The sequence below is a fragment of the Euleptes europaea genome, chromosome 2, assembly GCF_029931775.1.
Source record: "Euleptes europaea isolate rEulEur1 chromosome 2, rEulEur1.hap1, whole genome shotgun sequence".
NCBI lineage: Eukaryota > Metazoa > Chordata > Lepidosauria > Squamata > Sphaerodactylidae > Euleptes > Euleptes europaea.
In genome coordinates, this window is record NC_079313.1 from 46013867 (window position 1) to 46035588 (window position 21722).

Below are 21722 nucleotides of genomic sequence, written 5' to 3' on the forward strand. Positions count from 1 at the left end.
AGTCTGCTACCGACCTCCTGACCAGGATGAGGAGGTGGATGCTGCCCTCCTTGAGCAGATTGACAGGGTATCCAAACAACAAAAGCTGGTAGTTATGGGGGATTTCAACTTCCCTGATGTGTGCTGGGAGACAAACTCCCAAGGCTTTTCTTTATTATGGGTATATCAATATGCACCACCCTAGATCTGGTAGTAGGTCATGTGAAAGGGACTTCTACTTGAGACCTGGAGAGCCACTGTACAATACTGACATTGATAAACCATTGGTCAGGGTCACTATAGGGAATGTTCATGTGCTCCAATTCTCAATATACTCTTGTTTCTTTGAGCCATTTCAAATATTACCCAAAGGTACACAATCTGTTTGCATCAAGCATGATTCGGCATATAGCTGTAGCCCAGCACAGTTCCCAGATACATGCATCCATTGTAGAGGGAGAGGTACAGTGTCCCACACCCTCCAGCAAACAGATGATTTCATGAATGAACTGGGAATCCCATGCAAGTGTCTGACTCATTTATTTATTGATTACATTTCTACCCTGCTCTCCCTAACCCGAAGGTCAGGCTCAGAGCGGCTTCATGCAATCTCTTCCTCCTTTTTGAGGCATCCGCATTAACGGCATTGGGAGGAGAATGTGGATAATACACATGCAGAGTGGATTGGTAGAAATGATATCATGCCTACACCATGTAAAAGGTCCTGGTAATCTTTGAACCATCATAATTTTTGGTATTCTTCCACACATAATTTTAGGTGTATTTCTCTTGACAAACTCTGGAGCTGCATTTGATCTTCTCAGAAGCTGTGAAAAGCTCACAAGTCACAATCCTTGTGTAGTTGGCAAACCAACAGAAGTGATGCACCTCTGTTGCTGAGAGGAGGCTCAGCCATCCAACCACAAGATTTAAAGTCTGGCATACAAGGAAATGGGGAGGGGAGGGAGAGGAACAGCAGCAGAGAGGCCAAGGAGGCTGACATATACAGTGGAGTTAGAGAGGCTTCAGAAGCTCCAAAAGATGCTGGGACAAGGAAGAGTCACAAAAGCCAGCCAAGGGAGGAGGCAGGAGGCTATGAGAAACCTGAGACACAAGAGGAAGAAGAGAGAGTGAGCCAGAGAAGGTGCATTTGGCCAGCTATCAAACTCTGTCCCCAAAGAACCCTGGGAGAAACTGGCTAAAGGGACTTCAAAGACAACAGGGTGGAGGGGGTGCAGCAAGGCAAGAAACTTTTCACTTTTGGAATGCACTGAGGTGTAGGAATAGGCATGGGCTAAGCAGTGTATAAACTATTTAGGTGCCTTTATGTAATGCAGGTGGCCAGGGAGGATCCTGGGAGGACAGCCCTCGTGCATAAGTGTAAAGGGGCCCTGGTCTGAAACCACAGCAAGGAGTGACACCCTGTTTCAGGACAACAGCCTGAGAAATACACTATAACTCATGTGGATTCCCTCCCCTCACTCCCCCCACATGCAGGAGCTAAATAATAGCTATCTGTCACTGTTTACCATCACGCTACAAGCCAAAATCCCAATGCAAATGGACACATCTAGTTTTTTTACCTTGTTGTGCAGCCATTGCAATGGTCACAATATTTGTGACGTTGGGGGTCAGCTTGGCAAAGAAAGGAATCTGAACAGCTTGTCTCACCCAGCGGCAGATGTTGCGCACCAGCTCTGGATCCTGTTCAAATAGGTCAGACAAATGCAGTGCATAATTAACAGTAACATGATCAAAACTTTCTGACAATCTGTTGCACTATGCTGTGCAAAAAATTATTTCAAGGCTTTGTCTTATTAGCTTAAGCTGTGCCTTTGCTCTCCATTCAAGTGCAACATGAAGCAGAAAGAATTTTCACAGTGTTTGCAACATTAAAAAAAAAATCAAGGAGGACTAGGAAACAGTATAACTACATCCAGTGCATGAAAACTGATCAAGTAATCACTGTGGCCTGCTACATGGATAGGGTTGCCAGGCTTCCCCTCTCCTCCAGTGGGAGGTTTTTTGGGGCAGAGCTGAAGCAGGGATTGTGTCACTTCCAGTTTACACCCAGAAGTGCCGTATCGCAACTGGCCTTTTACCACTCAAACTGGGAGTTTGAGTGGTAAAAGGTCAGTTGCGATGGCGTGGTCGTGCATGCACGCATACCCTGCTTCCAAACTGGACAATGGATTGGCAGGCAATTGCCCACCAATCTAAGCTACCTGGCAACCCTATACATGGAATCTCCAGCTCAGAAAAAAGTACAGATGCCAGGCCCATGCCCATAATCACTGAGAGATGTTGGAGGTAGCGGCTGGGAAGGGAAGCGTTATGGCTGCTATTCCTCCTGTCATGCTCTAGGCACTTACCCAATCTCTATGGCAAAAACCACAGCAATTGGGTAAATTTCTCGACAGTTGTAGGGCTGGGCTGTGACATTGTGCCCCCCAAATTTTTCTCCTGCTGCTCATGAGATTGAATGCTGGCAACAGAGGACGGGGGTGGGAGATCGCCTTTCCGCTCTATAACAAAGCATAGGCAGTGTACTATCCAATCACTCAGACTAAAAAAAAAAACAAGGAGTTGACCTATTAAAATTATTTTTGTTTTTGTGATTTGGTATTCACTGGAAAGATACAGACCCCTAACATTTTTATCTGCCCCCACGGGCTAAATAAATTTTAACCAAAGTTTTTGGGCAAAGAAGTTCTGAAGAACTGCTAAATTCCAGGGAGCTGTTCTGGCCTTGGAGCCACCTTATTGACAGCTGTGGTACTCTGGAAGTTGGCCGTTGGAACTGTAACAGTTTAGAACTGAAGAAGTATCTGAAGAAGTGAGCTGTGGCTCACGAAAGCTCATACCCTGCCAGAAAATATTTTTGTTAGTCTTTAAGGTGCTACTGGACTCTTGCTCTTTTCTACTAGTTTAGAACGGAGAGAGTGAGCTGAGAGTCAGTTAAGCACAGACAGAGCTTGAAGCAGCCAGGTAGAGCTGTGAGCTGTCTGGGGAGGATTTTCTCCTCAGCTGCCTAAACCAGAGGAGCACTGTTTGAGTTGTCTGATCAAGATAGGGTCAACAACTGGTTATCAACGAGGACAACATCTTTAAGCGTGGAGAGAGAGTCCTAATAATTAAAGTGGAAACAGCTCTGAAGGAAAGAGTGATCTCTAAACTACAGAGGGAAGCCACTCTGGTGTAGTGAGTGATACCTAAAGGTTCTCATAGGTTATCCGGGCTGTGTGACCGTGGTCTTGGTATTTTCTTTCCTGACGTTTCGCCAGCAGCTGTGGCAGGCATCTTCAGAGGAGTAACACTGAAGGACAGTGCCTCTGAGTGTCAAGTGTGTAGGAAGAGTAAAATATAGTCAGAAAGGGGTTGGGTTTGAGCTGAATCATTGTCCTGCAAAAAGTATCAAAGGTAATGTGCTAATCATTGTCCTATAAGTATCACGATAATGTGCTAATGAGGGTGTCGTATGGTTCCATATTAACATACCACACCCTAATTAGCACTTTATCTTGATACTTACAGGACAATGATTAGCACATTACCTTTGATACTTTTTGCAGGACAATGATTCAGCTCAAACCCAACCCCTTTCTGACTATATATTACTCTTCCTACACACTTGACACTGAGAGACACTGTCCTTCAGTGTTACTCCTCTGAAGGTGCTGGCCACAGCTGCTGGCGAAACGTCAGGAAAGAAAATACCAAGACCACGGTTACACAGCCCGGATAACCTACGAGAACCAATGAACTCTGACCGTGAAAGCCTTCGACAATATTTTGATACCTAAAGGGTTTAAGAGAAATCTCTCTGGAGTCAAGAGTGACCCTAGTCCAGGTTAAGGTATAAACTCGTGAAGTGTTTTTCTTTTACAGTTCCTAACTCCTAAAACCCGAATAAACATTGTGTTTAAGTAAATGTTGAGTGAAAACCAAACAGAAACCGTCAACCAAAACAGAGCCCTCTCAGTGTGAAACCAAGTGTCCAGCAGCTTTATATATATAAATATAAATAAAAGAACTGCCTACTCTTTGGTTCTTGTAGGTTATCCGGGCTGTGTAACCGTGGTTTTCTTTCCTGACGTTTCGCCAGCAGCTGTGGCAGGCATCTTCAGAGGAGTAACACAGCCCGGATAACCTACAAGAACCAATGAACTCTGACCGTGAAAGCCTTCGACAATATTTTGCCTACTCTTTATTTGTCTGTAACCAGCCAAATACCTTTTCTGAAACCTAGCTTGCCTGTTCTCAACCTCGTCCTATGTTGCTGTTGAAAATAAAATCTGCTGTTTTAAATTTTTACCTCACAAAGCCTCTTGTGTGCCATCAATTTCTGATGGTCTTATTATTTTTGAAAAATCAATCTCTCCCTCAATCCATGACAGAAGTCTGCTCATAGTTCCACACATTAAGAAATGAAAGAAGGCTTTCAAGCTGTGTGAAATCCCATGCTTCAATGTTACACCACACTTCTAATTATGTATGTAGCGTTATTTTAATATGTAAATTTCCACCTTTGAAGGTAGTGCTAAAGCTGAGCATATATGTTCCAGAAGGTTGAGTTTACTGGAGTATAGTTTCAGACAGTTAGCCATGTGGGTATGCAGCAGAACAGCTGGATTCAAGTCCAGGAGCACCTTAGAGACCAACAGGATTTTCAGGGTATGAATTTCAAGAGGCAAGGGAGCTCTTACTCTCAAAAGCTCATACCCCAAAAATCTTGTTGGTCTCTAAAGTGCTACTGGAATCTAGCATACTCAAGTATGGTACCAAGTTGATTCAAATTTATTACAGAGGTTGTCTAGTTATGAAAAGGTCAATTTGTACATTTCAGGAAAAAAAACTTTCAGAGGCTAATACTTGTGACAAATGTGTTCAGATAACAGTGGTATAATAGAGAGATTAGGCACACACACAGTGCAATCCTCAACAGAGTTGACTTCAATGGACTTGAATGGTTGTAACTTTGCTTAGGATGGCACTGTCAGCTATAATGTACTTGGTAAGATCGTATAAGTATGTATTAAATATTTATGAAAAAAATAGATCTGCAATATGCATAGTATATATATCATGCCACATTAACAATATTATATACTGATTTCTTCACCAATTGTACTGAATTCTTCCACACAATGTACCAGTCTCCACCAAAATATACCTCTAGCCCATGGAACACTGTGTGGAAAGCAAAAATTCCCTCAAAAATACCGAATTTGGTATTCTTTGGTAATTTGGTAATATTGAATTTACTATCCCTGCCATACCCAAGTACCTTTGAGACCTTGGGTTGGAACCAAAGATGCAAGATGCCCTTCTGCTTATAAAAGGAACTAAAGGATTCCTTCCATGAGTAAAAAGATACCTTTGGATCCAGCCCATGGAAGGTACTGAAATTTGTAATGACATATTAAAGGTTTTTACACATGCTGCTAAGTAAAGTGGAAATAAGAACCCAACTGACAGCATTAGCTGGCAAATGAATATACTCTCTAAGATCTATAATAATCTATTGGAGGTTGATAGTAAATAGCAGGAAAAAAATGGCAAAGCTCTAGACAAAAGATTTGAGAGCCCCATTAAATCAAGAGATTTGGGCGTTCGTGTTAAGTGGTTTAAAATTTTCTGTAAAACTTTCAGCCAAAGAAAATTTATCAAAAATGATTAAAAGAGATTGCAACTAATGCAAATTTTACACATTTATGGTGGGAATGCAGAACAGTAGAATATTGGAACGGTGATCTCTCAAGGTTTAAGGAAAGGGTTACCATTATCCCCTAAGGTTTTCTTTCTGAACTGTAGAAAAGAGCAAGAGTCCAGTAGCACCTTAAAGACTAACAAAAATATTTCTGGCAGGGTATGAGCTTTCGTGAGCCACAGCTCACTTCTTCAGATACCTTCTTCGGGTATCTGAAGAAGTGAGCTGTGGCTGACGAAAGCTCATACCCTGCCAGAAAATATTTTTGTTAGTCTTTAAGGTGCTACTGGACTCTTGCTCTTTTCTACTACTGCAGACAGACTAACACAACTACCCACTGTGAATTTCTGAATTGTGTGGATTTCCTCTGGAAAGAAGTCCATGACTTAGTGCTTAATGCTTTAACATTGGCAAGATTAATACTTGCCCCAAATTATAAATATAATCCCAAAGAAGGAGGAGTGGTTGAAGAACTGACGGAGTCCATTCGTCTGTGTAAGCCAACCTGTCTATTATATGGCAAAAAGTCTGAAAAGGGAATGTTTTTCTGTTCAGAATGAACAGTTCATTCAGACTTGTATATTTTGGTGCCTATGTGTTTAGTAATTTGTGTTTTAGACTCTCATTTTTATTTGATTTGTTTTACTGTCCCAGGACGACGAGCCCCCCCCCCCAACGCATTGCCCCAGGCCTGCCGCCACACACCCCACTCACCAGGGCAGCAGACACGATGACCCCCACCAGCTCTCATTCACACACACACACACACACACACACACACACACACACACACACACACACAGTGACTGCATTTTATATGAATTCACCAAGAAGACATAAACAGTTCATCCCCTTCCCCCCAAGAACTTCAAAAAGCAGTTATTTTAAAGTGGTAAAATGGTTTCTTGGAACACTCATCTACTTTGGTGAATAGTTCAGGATGACGAAAAGCTAAATGGGAAGGAAATCAACTCACACTTTTAAAGGCTAGAAATAGAAATCTTCAAGCACTTATTTCCTTCATGGGCGAGACATCCTTTAGAGGACAGTCAGCTACCCATACCATTAAAAATGGCTCTGTGGTAGAGCTCTTTGATTCCAGAATATCAAACTCTCTTTTACTTCATTACTTTAGGATTTACTTCATTACTTTAGGATTTAAAAAGCGACAAAAAAAGCTAATGCAATCGTGGGGTGCATCAACAGAGGCATAACATCTAAATCACAAGATGTCATAGTTCCACTGAACACTGCATTGGCCAGGCCGCACCTGGAGTATTGTGTGCAGTTCTGGAGGCCTCAATTCAGAAAGGATGTGGACAGAATGGAGCGGATGCAGAGGAGAGTGACGAGGATGGTCAAGGGCCTGGAGACCAAGCCCTACAAGAAAAGGCTGAGGGACTTGAGAATGTTTACTCTGGAGAAGAGGAGGTTGAGGGGGGACATGATTGCTCTCTTTAAGTATCTGAAGGGCTATCACTCAGAGGCGGGCAGGGAGCTGCTCCTGTTGGCAGCAGAGGATAGGACTTGCAATAATGGGTTTAAATTACGGTAGGAAAGGTACTGGCTGGATATTAGGAATTCTTTTTTTACATTAACAGTGCATTCCTGAGCTTTATGGGCGAAAGCCCTTAGGAGGCCAGGAAGGCACTGTGCCGGTGTTAGGGCTCCCTGCGCTGGCGTCCAGGCTACTTACTGGTGTTAGTGGCCCCAACGCCAGCAGGAAGCTCAGACGTTGGTCTCCGGGCACTGCCATGGCAGGGCCACCCCGGGGCGCCAACATAAAGGTGAGCACTGGCATTCCAGGGGGCATTCCAGGAGGCATTCCTGGGACGGGGTGGGGGGAGGAGCTGCCGTTAGGCAGCCTCCTGCCCCCTTTCGCCCCAGGTACGCCAGCGGCGGGAAGAGCAAGGCTGCGCCTGCTTTTCTCCATGGCGCGAAAAGCCCCATTTAAAATTTTAAAAGCCTTTAAAAGGCTTTTTTTTTTTTTTTTTAGTTTTCAGTGCTGGGGAAATGAGTTAGGAGGAGGTGCAGCGGTGAAAGCTCAGGAATGCACTGTAAAAGTTGTTCAACAGTGGAATCAACTACCTGGGGAGGTTGTGAACAGACCTGGTGCAAACACATCTATTACCTAGAGTCATCCTGCTGCACCGTTGGCACAGACAATGCAAAAAGCCAATGCACAGGTAAAGGATGATGGATACTGGGCTTGGTAACAGTACACGTGGAAAGGAATCAGCAGTGTGCTATGGCTGGGGGGAAAAGGCTTATATAATTTTAGGCTGCGTTATAGGCTTATATAATTTTAGGCTGCTCAGTTTAGCACCTGTGTAGAGTTACCAATTCCGGGTTGGGAAATTCCTAAATAATTGAGGTAGAGCCTGGGGAGAGTTGGGTTGGAGAAAGGGAGGGATCTCAGCAGGAAAATAATACCACAGAGTCCACATTCTAAAGCAACTGTTTTCTTCAATGCTCTCTATGGATTGGTGATTGTCTGTCTGGGTTTTCTACAAATTGATTTTGCCCTGTATTACCGATACACTGTTTACTTTTGGGTTTTTTTGTTTTAGTATGTGTTGTTTGTTGTTGTTGTTGTTTTGTCTGTTTACATGTTCGCCACCTTGACTCTTTGGATAAAGATGAAATTTGTGCAGTGCTTAAGATGAGAGTGTTATGTGATGCTTCTGCTCATCAATCTTCAGTTTAACAAAAATTCAGTTTTCCCAGTGTTTAATAATTTAACATAAACATTTGAAGACACATTCTGTGCATCTATAGGGCATATGGAATATTTGCATGAATAATAAACTACTGGCATCCCAGGTCTGCAAATTCCAGCTCATAAAAATGGTGATCTCCCCTGCACATGCAGCCTTCATGAAATATTCATGAGCGCTGCACTGGCCTTCAGAAAGCAGCTGCATCCTTGCGACTTTCATTGCTCATTTATGAATATCTTGATGGGACCCTTTAGAAGGCATAGAACCTCTAGAAAGTACTAGTTTTGCAGCCTTTATGCTAATTCAAACAACTTGCACATTTTAACAAGAATGTGAAGAATATTTGTATTATAAGCAAAACCACATGTGCCGTGCTGCCATAAAAATATTATGAAATTCCAACACACAAAAAAGCTCTTTGACATTGATTTTTTGAAGATTCGATATTGTTCATCATTAAGTCTTTTTAATCCAGCATGCAGTGACTGTCAGTTTAGCTGTTCAAAGAGATCTGCTGTTCAAAGAAAAACGGGGGCATATCCAAGCTCTTGGGCATACCTAAAGTAGGCCTTTGGATCATGGCATATGTGTCTGTATGATTACTGAGATGCTGAAGAAGGATCAGGGCTAGTGCCACCACAGCCTCAGCATGCACGAAGTTGCTCTACAGAAATGAATGACTGTACAAACGGAAGGTTAGGCAAGGGAATTGCGGCCACTTTTGTTTTGTTACAACCTAAATACCACCAGTACCTTATTTCATTTCATATTGAGCTCCTTTACCATTTTCTTGGATGAACCCTCATATAAAAGAAAGCTGAATTTCATTTGTTTGCAAGCAATGTCAATGATGATAGAAAATTAATGAAAATTGATTAGTTTGATCAAACACTGATTTATCCAACTGCTGTAATGTACTCTTTACTCTTTAATGTATTTAGGATTTAGGAAATCTGAGTATAATCATTTTTGCAAGGATAGTGAAGTGCCAGCTGTAGACCACATCAGTGTAAGTACAGAAATGTTGGTTCACACATGATACTGCATTATATTCAAACTAGGGCTGGTTCACCAGTGAAGCAACCCAGGTGGCTGATTGAGGCACCACAACCCACTGAGGGTACTGACATGCTGATGGGGCTCATCTTGCTCCCAGCTTGTGGCAGTATGAGATGAGATGACAAGTATGGCTAGTTGTTACCTCCAACAGTTGTGCTTCTGCCATTCAGGTTCATGAACTGTCATCATCATGCGTTACGGGAACTGCCAGACCTTCCTCTATTGGGCAGAGCTGCTTCTGCAGAGGTTAATCCCATGCTCCATGGTCACATGTGCAAATAAAGTTTTCCTAGGTGCAGAGCTGATTGCATGTGTGTTTCCAAATGAATTTCCTTTTGATGGACAGGGGCCAGATTTTGCTTGGAAAAGATCTACACATGCAACCCTGATCTGTATCATTCACTTGCACGCCTCTGCAGCATGGATTTGTAATACATGAACACCGCCATAATGATTTCATAAGACTGTTTTCTGGTAACATTTCTTTCGTCCTATAAGATTTGGATGCCAGGCTGAAGGTAGATCAATTCCAGAGGACACAGATATGGATAATTTCAGACTGAGCTTCAGGAATGAAGTGGACACTGTCCTTGGAAGTGGCTATCCCTTGGAAATTGGGTCCTTGCCCACCCTGGTTGATTAAACAGTGATTGGAGAAAGCAAGACTGCCTCTAATGAAAACTGTTAATACTTTGTTAGTGGAGGAAATTTTCCATAGGCCCTTGAAGAAATCTGTTGCATGACCACTATCTAACTTTTTTTTCTTGGTGAAAGAATGGATGGCCAACTATCAGCATGTTTCTAAATTTCCTTTTCTGGGTTGTAGAAGAATAACTTTAAGAATACTTGAATGACACTTCTGCCTCTCTCTCATTTTAAGCTGACTTTGGACTGAGTTTCAGGATTGAAGCTTTATTTGATCTTGTAGATAATCTCTATTTGCAAATGGATAAGAGAAATGCATCCCTTTTAATCCTTCTCAATCTTTCTGCAGCTTCTGACACAGTGGACTATTCTATTCTTGAAGCATTTAAAACACCGGATTGCGGTTAAAGGGACGGCAGTCCAGTGGCTTCAGTTCTTTAAGGCATAGAGACAAAGTTTCCATCAGGGACATGGAGTTAGCTCTTTAGAAACTGCTTCACAGGGTTCAGTGTTCTTAGCAATTCCATATTTCCATCAGGCTTCTGAATGAGTTAATCCACATTTCATATGTGTTAATCAGCTTTGCTGATGACACGCATACCCACGCATACATTAACGAAGTATGTAGACATGACTGTGTGTGTCTTGAACTACTGCCATGAACATGTAGTTAAGAGTCTGAGGAGGAACAAGCTGAAACTGAATCTAGACAAGATGGAGGTGATGCTGGTTGGGACTGCCAATGCCTGCCCTTTCTGGATTGAGTTAAGCCTCTCAGCTGCAGACTTTGTGAAGAGTTTGTGAGATTTCATTATTCCACTATGGCCTTTAGAAAAATACGATGGTGTGGTTGTTTGGGATGCCTTCTTTCATTTACATCTTATTTGAAAGTTATCCTCCTTTCCAGACTCAGGTGACCTGGCCATACTGATCCATGCTTTTGCAACTTCTTGGTTGGATTGCTGGAACTTAGTCTACGTGGGGTTGCTTTTAAAAACAACTTGGAAGCTTCAGTTAGTACAAAATGCTGGAGAATGTTTGTTAACTGGGATACATTCCAGTATACATTCCACTGATTGACCATTTGCTTCATGTTTCAGTTACAGGTTCTTAAATCTCCAGTCCTTCATGACCTAAGTTCCATATGTTTGAATGACACCCCCTGCACCATTTACACTGCTCTCACCACCATCTTCTTGTTGTTCCATCATTTAGGGAACTGTGCTGTCCTTCAGCTTGGTTCTACACTTTCTCCATTGTGTCCCAAGCCTTTAAAAATAGCCTCCCAGAAAAGGTCAGGAAAGTACCATTATTGGTAAAGCACCGGGTCATTGCTGACCCATGGGGTGATGTCACATCTTGACATTTCCTAGGCAAACTATGTTTACAGGGTGGTTTGCCATTGCCTTCTCCAGTCATCTACACTTTACCCCCAGCAGCAAGCTAGGGGTAAAGTCATTTTACCGACCTTAGAAGGATGGAAGGTTGAGTCAACCTTGAGCCGGCTACCCAAAACCAACTTCCGTTGGGATCGAATTTAGGTAGTGAGCAGAGCTTTTGACTGCAGTACTGCAGCTTACCACTCTGCTCCACAGGGCTCAGACCATTGTTGTTACCAGCTTCTTAATTTTTAATTTTAGAAGAGCTTTTTCTTAGTTTCATTGGAGGCTGCTGGATTGTAATGTTCATCCTGAGGTCCGTATTTTCTTATTGGAATAGGTGAAGTGGATTTTTATTTGTAATCTTGTGATACTGTACACTGGAACAAATAATCTTAATTGGTTCTTGTAGGTTATCAGGGCTGTGTAACCGTGGTCTTGGAATTTTCTTTCCTGACGTTTCGCCAGCAACTGTGGCAGGCATCTTCAGAGTAGTAACACTGAAGGACAGTGTCTCTCAGTGTCAAGTGTGTAGGAAGATATAGTCAGAAAGAGACACTGTCAGGAGAGACACTGTCTTTCAGTGTTACTACTCTGAAGATGCTTGCCACAGTTGCTGGCGAAACGTCAGGAAAGAAAATTCCAAGACCACGGTTACACAGCCCGGATAACCTACAAGAACCAATGAACTCTGACCGTGAAAGCCTTCGACAAAATAATCTTAACTTTAAATATATATGCTAATGGTGTCTGAACTGCCTAAGACAAAGACTGAAAGAGATCTTAAGGTTGTAGTGGAAAGCACAATTAAAACTTTGACTCAAGAGTGTGGCAGCAATGAAACAGGCAAACTCCATACTGAGGATTTAGTGAAGGAACTGAAAATAAAACAGCCAATATTGTAATAAATCTTTTTTCTTTGCTGTCAAATCACAGCTTACTTATGGCTACCCTGTAGGGTTTTCAAGGCAAGACATGTTTGGAGGTGGTTTGCCATTGCCTGCCTCCACATCATGGGGGTAAAGCCAAAAGGAGCTGTGAAGCATCTGGTTCAGGTAGACTCATCACAAATGGAAAAAAAGGAAAAATGCTTCTAATTGCCCACATGGGGATTGGGTAGATATAAAAGCGGGTGATAAAGTAAAGAGGGATATCTACTTAAGGACGCCCAAGAGCACATGCCAGGCAAGTCGAAAGAGAGACAGTGTGGAGGTGTTTCTATGCTAATCCTAGAAGCTTCCAAACAAAAATTGGGAAGTTAAGAGTACTTGGTTTTAAGGAAAAAACATACCTATAGTGAGCATTACAGAAACCTGGTGGAAGGGAAAGAGCCAGTAGGATACGGTCATTCCTGGATACAAACTCTATAGAAATGAAAGGGAAGGGCATATTGGAGGAGGTGATGCTATCTACATCAAGGAGGACATAGTGTCTAATAAACTAGAAACCACAAAAAGAGCAGACTCGTCCACAGAATCCTTGTGGGTGAAAATACCGGCCCCCAAAAGTAATTTAGTACTGGGGATGTTCTATCGGCCCCCTGACCAAAAGGCTCAGGGTTTTCTAGAAGTGGAGAATGAAATCAGGGAAACATCCAAAGGTGATGAAGTAGAAATAATGGGAGACTTTATCCTCATATTGACTGGATAAATGTATTCTTCAGTGAAGCCAAAGAGATAAAAGTTCTAGACATCCTCAGTGACTGTGCCGTTGATACGTTGGTCATGGACCCAACCAGAGAGGAGGTGATCCTGGATTTATTACTCAGTGGTGCTGCCAGCGAATGAGTGGGGGATGTGGATGGAATTGAGCCAATTGACAACAGTGGCCACAATGGCATCAAATTTAATTTATATGTATGTGGGAAAGTGCCTGGGAAATTTCACACAATTACCTTTGATTTTAAAAGAAGGAACTTCTCTAAAATTAGGAACCTGGTAAAAAGGAAGTTGAAAGGAACAGTTAGGAGGTTTAAATCTCTGGAAAAGGCTTGGGAGTTACCCAAGTTCTCAATGCTAGAGGCTCAGCTACATTGTATACTGCAAGTCCGGAAAGGTAATAAAGTCTAAGAGGTCACCGCCATAGTTAATGGGTAAGGTGAAGGAAGCTATTAAAGGGGGGAAAGTGTTGCCAGATGCACTGCCTGACCTCCTGCCCTGGTCATGGCAACCACACGAGACTCACTGTACTGTCTAAGTGTTAAAGACTGCTGCTCTGGGCTAGCGCTCCACTGCATTACCAGGCTGTCCAGGACAAGAGACCGGGTCACTCCTGCAGAACCAGCCAAAGGGAAGCCATGATCCTGATTGTCTCCTGATCCAAAGGGAAGCCATAACACCGAAGCGAGAGCATCACGTCGCTCTCTCCTGCAGTCCCCCCCCAGTATCCTGTGAGAAAAACATCCGCCGCAATCTGCATTGACAACTAAGAAGAACTCCTCTGCCGCATCCCTGGAGTGTAGAGACAATACCTTCCTGAGGTATTGTCAAACATGAGAAGATCGAGTCAAGCCATCCCGGAGATATGCAAATCATTGGTGCCAGCTTAATTTACAAATTGTCACTCTGTCCGATCCCTGCAGCCGAAGTCTTTGATCCCTATTGTTTTAGATAGGAGCCATATGGGGAATCTCAACCCCCACCACCACCACAGAGAAGGGTATATTTTACCCTCCCCGACATAGCAGAAGGTTCGTTCTTCTTCTGCCCTACCTAACTCTCTTTTCTACCGTTTGTGTTGAGTTTTGCAGCGCTCCACACCTCCCTCCCTCCCGGTGACTTGGCTGGCTCAAGACTCCGATACATCCCTCTCCCATCCCCTGCTATATTCCGTTTTGTACCTATATGCCACGGATTTTGGACAGCTCCACTTCTAGATTGGTAACTTATTACCCAATCAACAACATCCTCTCCCTTGAGAAACGTCTCTAATCCTACCTCCTTTTTATTCTTAGTTTCTTGTATGTATGTATTTGCAACACTGAATGAATGAATATATAAACACTTTTAATCTGGAATTCCTTGGTCTGTCGTTATTCTGAGATTCACTGAAAACAACCCTGGTATACATTGGGTGATTCCGCTATATAAATAAATTAGTGCCGCTGCTCATGCTAATTTCCCCAATCAAAGAGCAGTTTTGGTAACAAAAGGCTTCCTTCAGAAACTGGAAGACTTGCCCAAATGAGGCAAACAAAAGCAAACACAAACTTGCACAAAGGAAATGCAAACAATTAGAGATGGGGAAAAAAGATTTTGAGGGACATATCACTAAACACATCAAGACCAACAATAAGAAATTCTTTAAGCACGTTAGGAGCAGGAAACCAGCTAGGGAAGCAGTGGGACCACTGGATGACAGAGTAAAGGAACACTAAGGGAGGATAAAGCGATTGCTGAAAAACTAAATTAATTCTTCTCATCTGTATTCACTGTTGAAGATATAGGGAGATACCTTTTCTTGAACAGATTTTTGGGGAGGGGAGAATGGGGAGCTGGGCCAAATAGTGGTAGCAAGACAGAAAGTTCTAGGACGTCTAGACAACCTGCAAATTAACAAGTCACCAGTAACAGATGGTATTCATCCTAGAGTTCTTCAAGAACTAAAATGGGAAATTGCTGAACTTCTAACGATGATATGTAACATGTCCCTTAGATCAGCCTCTTCTTTACCAGAGGACTGGAGAATGGCCAATGTAACACTCATTTATGAAAAAGTTCCATGGGGACCCAGGAAATTACAGGCCAGTTAGCTTAACGTCTGTACCAGGTAAATTGATGGAAAGCATCGTTAAAGATAGAATTGTCAAGAATATAGAAGGTCTTGGATTAGGCTTTTGACAAAGTCCCCCACCAAAGACTGCTAAGCAAACTTCATAGTCATGGGATAAGAGGACAAATCCTCTTATGGACTGAGAGCTGGCTAAAAAAATAGGAAGCAGAGAGTAGGAATAAATGGTAAGTTCTTACAATGGAGGAATGTGAGCAACGGGGTCCCTCAGGGATCTCTGTTGGGACCAGTGCTTTTCAACCTGTTCATCAATGACCTGGAGCTGGGGGTGAACAGTGAAGTGTACAAGTTTGCAGATGACACCAAATTATTTAGGGTGGTTAAAACAAAAACAGATTGTGAAGAGCTCCAAAAGGATTTCTCCAAAAGCCAGCATGGGCTTTCTTATGTTCTTATGGTATTCCTTGGAGGTCTCGCATCCAAATACTAGCCAGGGTCGACCCTGAGATCTGACAAGATCAGGCTACCCTGAGCTATGTTAGGGCAGTACATATATAAGGCAGCCTTATTTTGGAATACTGTATTCAGTTCTGGTCATTGTATCTCAAAAAGGATATTGCTTAGCTGTAAAAAGGATAAAAGAAGACAACCAAGTTGACTGTAGCACCTTTTCTATAAAAAGCTGAAACTTTTCTGTATATAAAAAAGATGGCTAAGAGGGGGCACGATAGAGGTTTATTAAATTATGCATGAAGTGGAAAAAGTTGATATTTTTCCTCCCTCTCCCATAATACTAGAACTCAGGAGCAAGTAATTACATTATGGAATTCAATGCCAGCAAACATAGTGATGACCATGAGCATAGATAGGTTTAAGAGGGAATTAGATTCACAGAGGAGAGGTCAATCCTTGGTGAATAAAGGGAATCTCCATATACAGAGGCAGCAAACCTCTGAATACTAGTCCTAGGGAGTAACATCAGGGGAAGGCCTTGGCCTCTATGCCTGTTTGCTGGCCCACCAGGCTAAATGTTTAGCTGCTGTGCGAACAGGTATGCTAGTCTAGATGAACCACGGATCTGATCCAGCAGGGCATTTCTTATGTTCTTATGTTGCTTTTATACTCTAGCTGTTACATGTCTAGTGTGAATATGTTGTAAGCCATCAACTTGAAGGAAAGGCAAAGTAGAGGATTTTTTTGCATAAGCATAAATAAATGGGATCAACTACCTCACTGTTAGAGGGAGTTTTAAACACATGATAGAGCAAACAAAGCTTTATTTATTCTGGATTTTGAAATGGTCAATACAGCCATTTACAACTTTTTAAAACTAGTTTCTGATCATTCAGATCATCTTTTAAACATTGTATCACTTTTTGGTAATCCACTGTGGATCCTTGTCGGGGAGAAAAGTGTGCTAAATAAACACATAAACTTTAAGGTCAATATGTCTGTTGTGACTGTCAATTAGGTGTGTGCATATTGATATGCCAAACTTAAAAACCCTGAAATATACCTTTTTGGTATTTTTCGGGGGGGTTAAACCAAAAAAATTGGCAGTAATAAAAGGGAGCCTAAAAAGCAAGACCTGAATATTACCAAATTTGGGGCTGTTATGACCCCACTGCCATTTGTGTAACCTCCCCCTCCCTCCCCTTCCTTCACCTACCTGCAGTTTGCTTTGCCACAGCAGCAGAACTGTGGAGTTCAGCTGTGGTGAGGATGCAGAACTGAAAGCTGGACTTGCTCTGAGCACAGCCTTCAGCTCCATGCTCTACTTTTTGGGTTCTGGTTTATTAACCTGAAATTTTTGAATATCCGGGAAAAGCCTAATTAAGTGTTCAAGTGTTTTTTTGGATTTTTTGAAAATTTCTGTGTCTATTAAACCTGAACCCAACAAATACCGGAAAAAATTGTGCACACCCCTACTGGCAATGGCTCTCCATGGTCTCCAGCAGAGGTCTTTCACAACACCTACTATCTGATTCTTTTAACTAGAGATGCCGTGAGCTGTAATTTGTAACAGGTTACAATTTTAGTGAAACTGAGATCCCATCTGAAGCTTTACTGTTATGGATGCGTTATAATCTTTTGTGTAAAAATGTGATGCCAAGGCTTTAACATACCAAGGTTGGAATTATGGAGGACTTAAGATGGGAATGTAGCCCATAAAAGAACATACCTTGGGGCACTCAACTTATATTAAACTATGATCCTCGTTCCGCTCAGAATACCTGTGTGACTAGTAGTATAATACAAATCTTTCCTTCATCCAAAACTCAAATTTATGAGAGAGCCTTAGGCGTGTACTGCTGATAAAACAATTGATGAATCTTGTATATGGAAGGTATTTTTTAACTGCTTGATATGCAAAACTTATTAGTAGGAAAAACAGATGGGCATTTACACTTGCAAAATCAACAAATGCAAACCACCCCAAAATGGTTTGACTTAATCAGGTTAACAAATCTTAATATTTGAAGGGCTAAACAACACAACAAACAAACAATGCTACAATAATTATAGTATAATTTATTCTTTGCCTTTCTGAAAATATATCTTGCTTTGGTGTCTCTTTCTACTAATCTGCTTATTGTAATCATAATGTTAAATGTGCAACATAATTTTAATCTAGGAAAAATAACTACATGACCTGAGGACTATAAGAGACTGCAACTCTGCAAGAGACTGCAACTCTGAAATCCTTTAATTTGGTTTCTGGTATTGTTCATTTTAGCTATCCCACATTTAAACATATTCAGCTTGTGGACATGGTTCATTCTGCTAATGCAAGTAGAACCAACAAAATGGCTACATGGTTCTCAGTTCACAAAACAGTGTTTGACTTCTTAAGTCTTCTCTTCCCTCCAACAACAGTGAGGTTTATGATTTCCTGGTGTCTTTTACATGATATAAACATTCCTTATTCTAGGACATAACAGCTCAACATAAAACAATGACTCTTTTATGCCTCATGCATAGGCAGAATTCACAAAACTTATTACATCAAGCTTAAAAAAACCTGGATTTTGTAACAGGTTGGTTTTCTCCATTCCTGTTTCTGTGGCTAGAGCATTCCATCAACAAGATGCTCTTGTCCTGTATCTGACAATCCAAACAGGTCGATACCATGGAACAAACTCTACCATCCTGTCCCCGTTATGAAAATGTTCGTGATGAAATGATCTCTCCATTGTTGATAAAATATCCAGGCCGGGACTCAGCAGATAGGGTTAGGAAATCGTTAAGAGTTGAGAATCCTCAGGTCACAAACAAGGTCTCCAAATATTGTTCAGTTATTATGAAGCTTTGTAAATCTCTGCTAAAATGATGTTATCTGTACTTATTGTGCCTCTTTCTCTCTCCACTTAGTCTTATATGTAAAGTGTTTTTAAAATTTATGTATATATATGTCCCAACATTTTAAAACTGTTTTTATATTGCTTCTGCTGAGGTTTACTGCTGTATAATTTTTACTGGTCTGATTGACTGTATTAATAAATTGATTGATTGATTGACAATCCAAATGGTTGGGGAATCCTGGCCAAGTCTAGCCAGGTATGCACATGATCATTTTATGTGTATCACATTTGTCTCCTAGCTTTCTTCCAAGGAGCTCTAGGCAGTTATCCTAGGGTGACCACATTTTTTACCTTGGGTACAATGCAGGTAAAATACTAACACTATTCCCACCACCTTCCAACCCAGTTCTGCTGAGATATCTAGCTACTCCTCTCCTCCACATCCTTCATCTACAGCTGCTGATTGCTAACTACCTAATCTGGCATAACTTTCAAACCCTTGAATTCCCTTTGTGTACTCAAGAGATCCCTCGCCTGTTGCCTGTTAATGCAGACTCTTTCCTTTGGCAACCTTATAACCAGCAGAAATACCAGTTTGATGGCAGCCTAAGAAGAGACAGATGTTATGACCTACCTTTTCTTGATAAATTGCATCCTTGCAATTTACCCTTTTCCAATAAGTTGTATATTGTCTACAGCAACTGGTTAACAACCACCTAGTCTTGCAACTGGGCCTCTAATCTGAAAACTACAAGAGTGCTCCCATTGAAAACCTTCCAAAAAGGGATCTATGTAATACGAAATACATGAACGTTAAAGAAACAAATGGCAATTGACAGATGCCCTAAATGTAAGCTCCTGACCCTTCGAACCAGAAATCACCACAGAGTCATATAGAGTCCAAGCAGATGGCTTTTACTGGTCAAAAAGGCAATACAGTGCATACAGGGGACTATGGCAGCTATGAGAGTCTCACTAGCTGAACGATAATATAAGGCAGTAAATGGCGGGAGATTATACAGCATCAGCACACATAAACAGAGTACACTTTCCCAGGAGCAGCATTCCCAGGCCTTGGTATGTGTGGTCGACCTTGAGGCTAGACAGTACAGTACAGACACAGAAACAATACTGAAACCGAGATAGCAGCCTGACATCCTGCTCCCCTTAAGGCCCCCTCCCAGTCTGTAAGGGGGACGGTCTTTCTGGGTAGGCAGCATGAAAGGTATCGACGAGTTTGGGGGCGGAGACATCTCGTGCGCGAACCCATTCGTCGTAGGCAGGGGGGAAGTGTTTCCAACGGACTAAATACTGTAGGTTTCCATGGTGAACACGAGAGTCAAGGATTTTGGAGACCTCGAAGTGCTCCTCCCCCCCCACCATAATGGGCTGTTCGGGAGGCGGATCGGGATGCCATTGCGGAGAGGCAATATGGGGCTTCAGGAGGCTAATGTGGAAAACGGGATGTACACGCCTCAGGGTTTTGGGGAGAGCTAGTTCCACTGTGACAGGATTTATGACTCGTGTGATGGGGAATGGGCCAATGAACTTAGCATTGAGCTTAAGGCACGGACGGGTGGAACGTAGATTTTTGGTGGAAAGATAGACCATTTTACCCACTCGCAGCTCGCCCCCGGGGGAACGATGTTTATCAGCTTGTGCTTTGTATTTGCGCTTGGCTCGGTCGAGATTGCTAACGAGCCAAGGCCAGGTGGTACGGAGGGTGTGTGCCCAGGAAGCAACATCAGGATCTCCCTCCCCCTCCACATCATTTCTGGGAGTAACAGGACCGAAATCCTGTCCATACACTGCAAAGAATGGGCTAAAACCTGTAGATTGATGCACAGCATTATTGTAGGCATATTCAGCAAAAGGTAATAGTTCTACCCAGTTACCTTGGTGGTAGTTAACATAACAGCGTAAATAACATTCAAGTACAGCATTGACACGTTCAGTTTGTCCATCGGTTTGGGGATGGTATGCAGTAGACAACCCTTGTTCTACCCCCACCAACTTGAGAAATGCTTTCCAAAACTTGGAAACAAAGCCACTGCCGCGGTCACAGATTATTTTGCGCGGAAACGAATGTAATTTGAAGATATGTGATACGAAGAGGCGGGCCAGTTTCTGAGCAGAGGGGATCCCTGCGCATGGAACTAAATGGATTTGCTTGGAAAACAAATCAGTAACAACCCATAATACAGTTTTCCCCCCGCTGAGAGGGAGATCAGTCATAAAGTCCATAGCAATCACTTCCCAGGGTTTGTTGGGTGTTTCCAGGGGTTGCAGTAACCCCGGGGGTTTACCCTGTGATCGTTTCACTGTGGCGCAAATAGGACAGCTGCGAATAAAAGAGTCAACATCGGAACGCATTCCCCCCCACCAAAACTGTCTGCGCAACAAGTGGAGAGTCTTTAGAAATCCAAAGTGTCCAGCTGTTTTTGCTCCATGAGCTAAGTATAAAACGTCTTTTCGGAGTGCTTTGGGTACATATAATTTTGAGTCCTTGTACCAAGAGCCCCCCTGTTCTATTACTCCAGGGGGTAGGGTGTGATTAGAGCGTTCTGAAAGGCAGTGGTCCCGAAGGGTATTTAAAAAGGATTCGGAGATGGGAACCTTGGCGGGTACCCCCCCCCCGCTACAGTGGTTTTAGGACTTGCGATGGGGGTAGTGCTTACGTGCGGTGGTGCGGAGATTGCAGGCGGCAGGGCAGCCGGTGGGGTTGGAGGGGTGGAATCGCCGGTTCGTTGTTGTTGCGGAGGCGGTTGGGTAGTCGATTGGGTTGGAGGAGTTGGAGAGCTGGGTCTGGGATGTTGTTGCTGAGATCGAGTTTGCACGGCTAGTACAGGCAGGGCTCCTCTTTGCGTAGGGGTGAACAGAGAGTCGGTTGGTCTCTCGAGTTTTACCGGGTACTGCGGCAAGCGGGAGAGGGCATCTGCGAGAACGTTTTGTTTTCCAGGAACATGTTTTAGGACGAAACGAAACTGAGCGAAGAATTCTGCCCAACGTTGTTGTTTCGCCGACAGTTTATGGGACCCTGTGAGGGCAGCTAGATTTTTGTGATCGGTCCAAACCTCGAAGGGAATTTTGGAACCCTCCAAGAATTGTCTCCATAGAGTCAGTGCATGGTGAACGGCCGCTGCCTCTTTCTCCCAAATGGGCCAGTTCAATTGTGCGTGCGCAAATTTTCTCGAAAAGT

General features: G+C 42.7%; 1 protein-coding gene across 1 annotated transcript in view; it reads right to left on the bottom strand.

The window, feature by feature from the left end:
- Positions 1-21722, bottom strand: part of DPYD (dihydropyrimidine dehydrogenase) — a 750022-nt gene that overhangs the window by 180870 nt on the left and 547430 nt on the right. The window contains exon 17 of the mRNA XM_056844741.1: positions 1563-1683. Coding sequence (XP_056700719.1) covers positions 1563-1683 — 121 coding nt within the window. The remainder of the gene's footprint in view (positions 1-1562; positions 1684-21722) is intronic.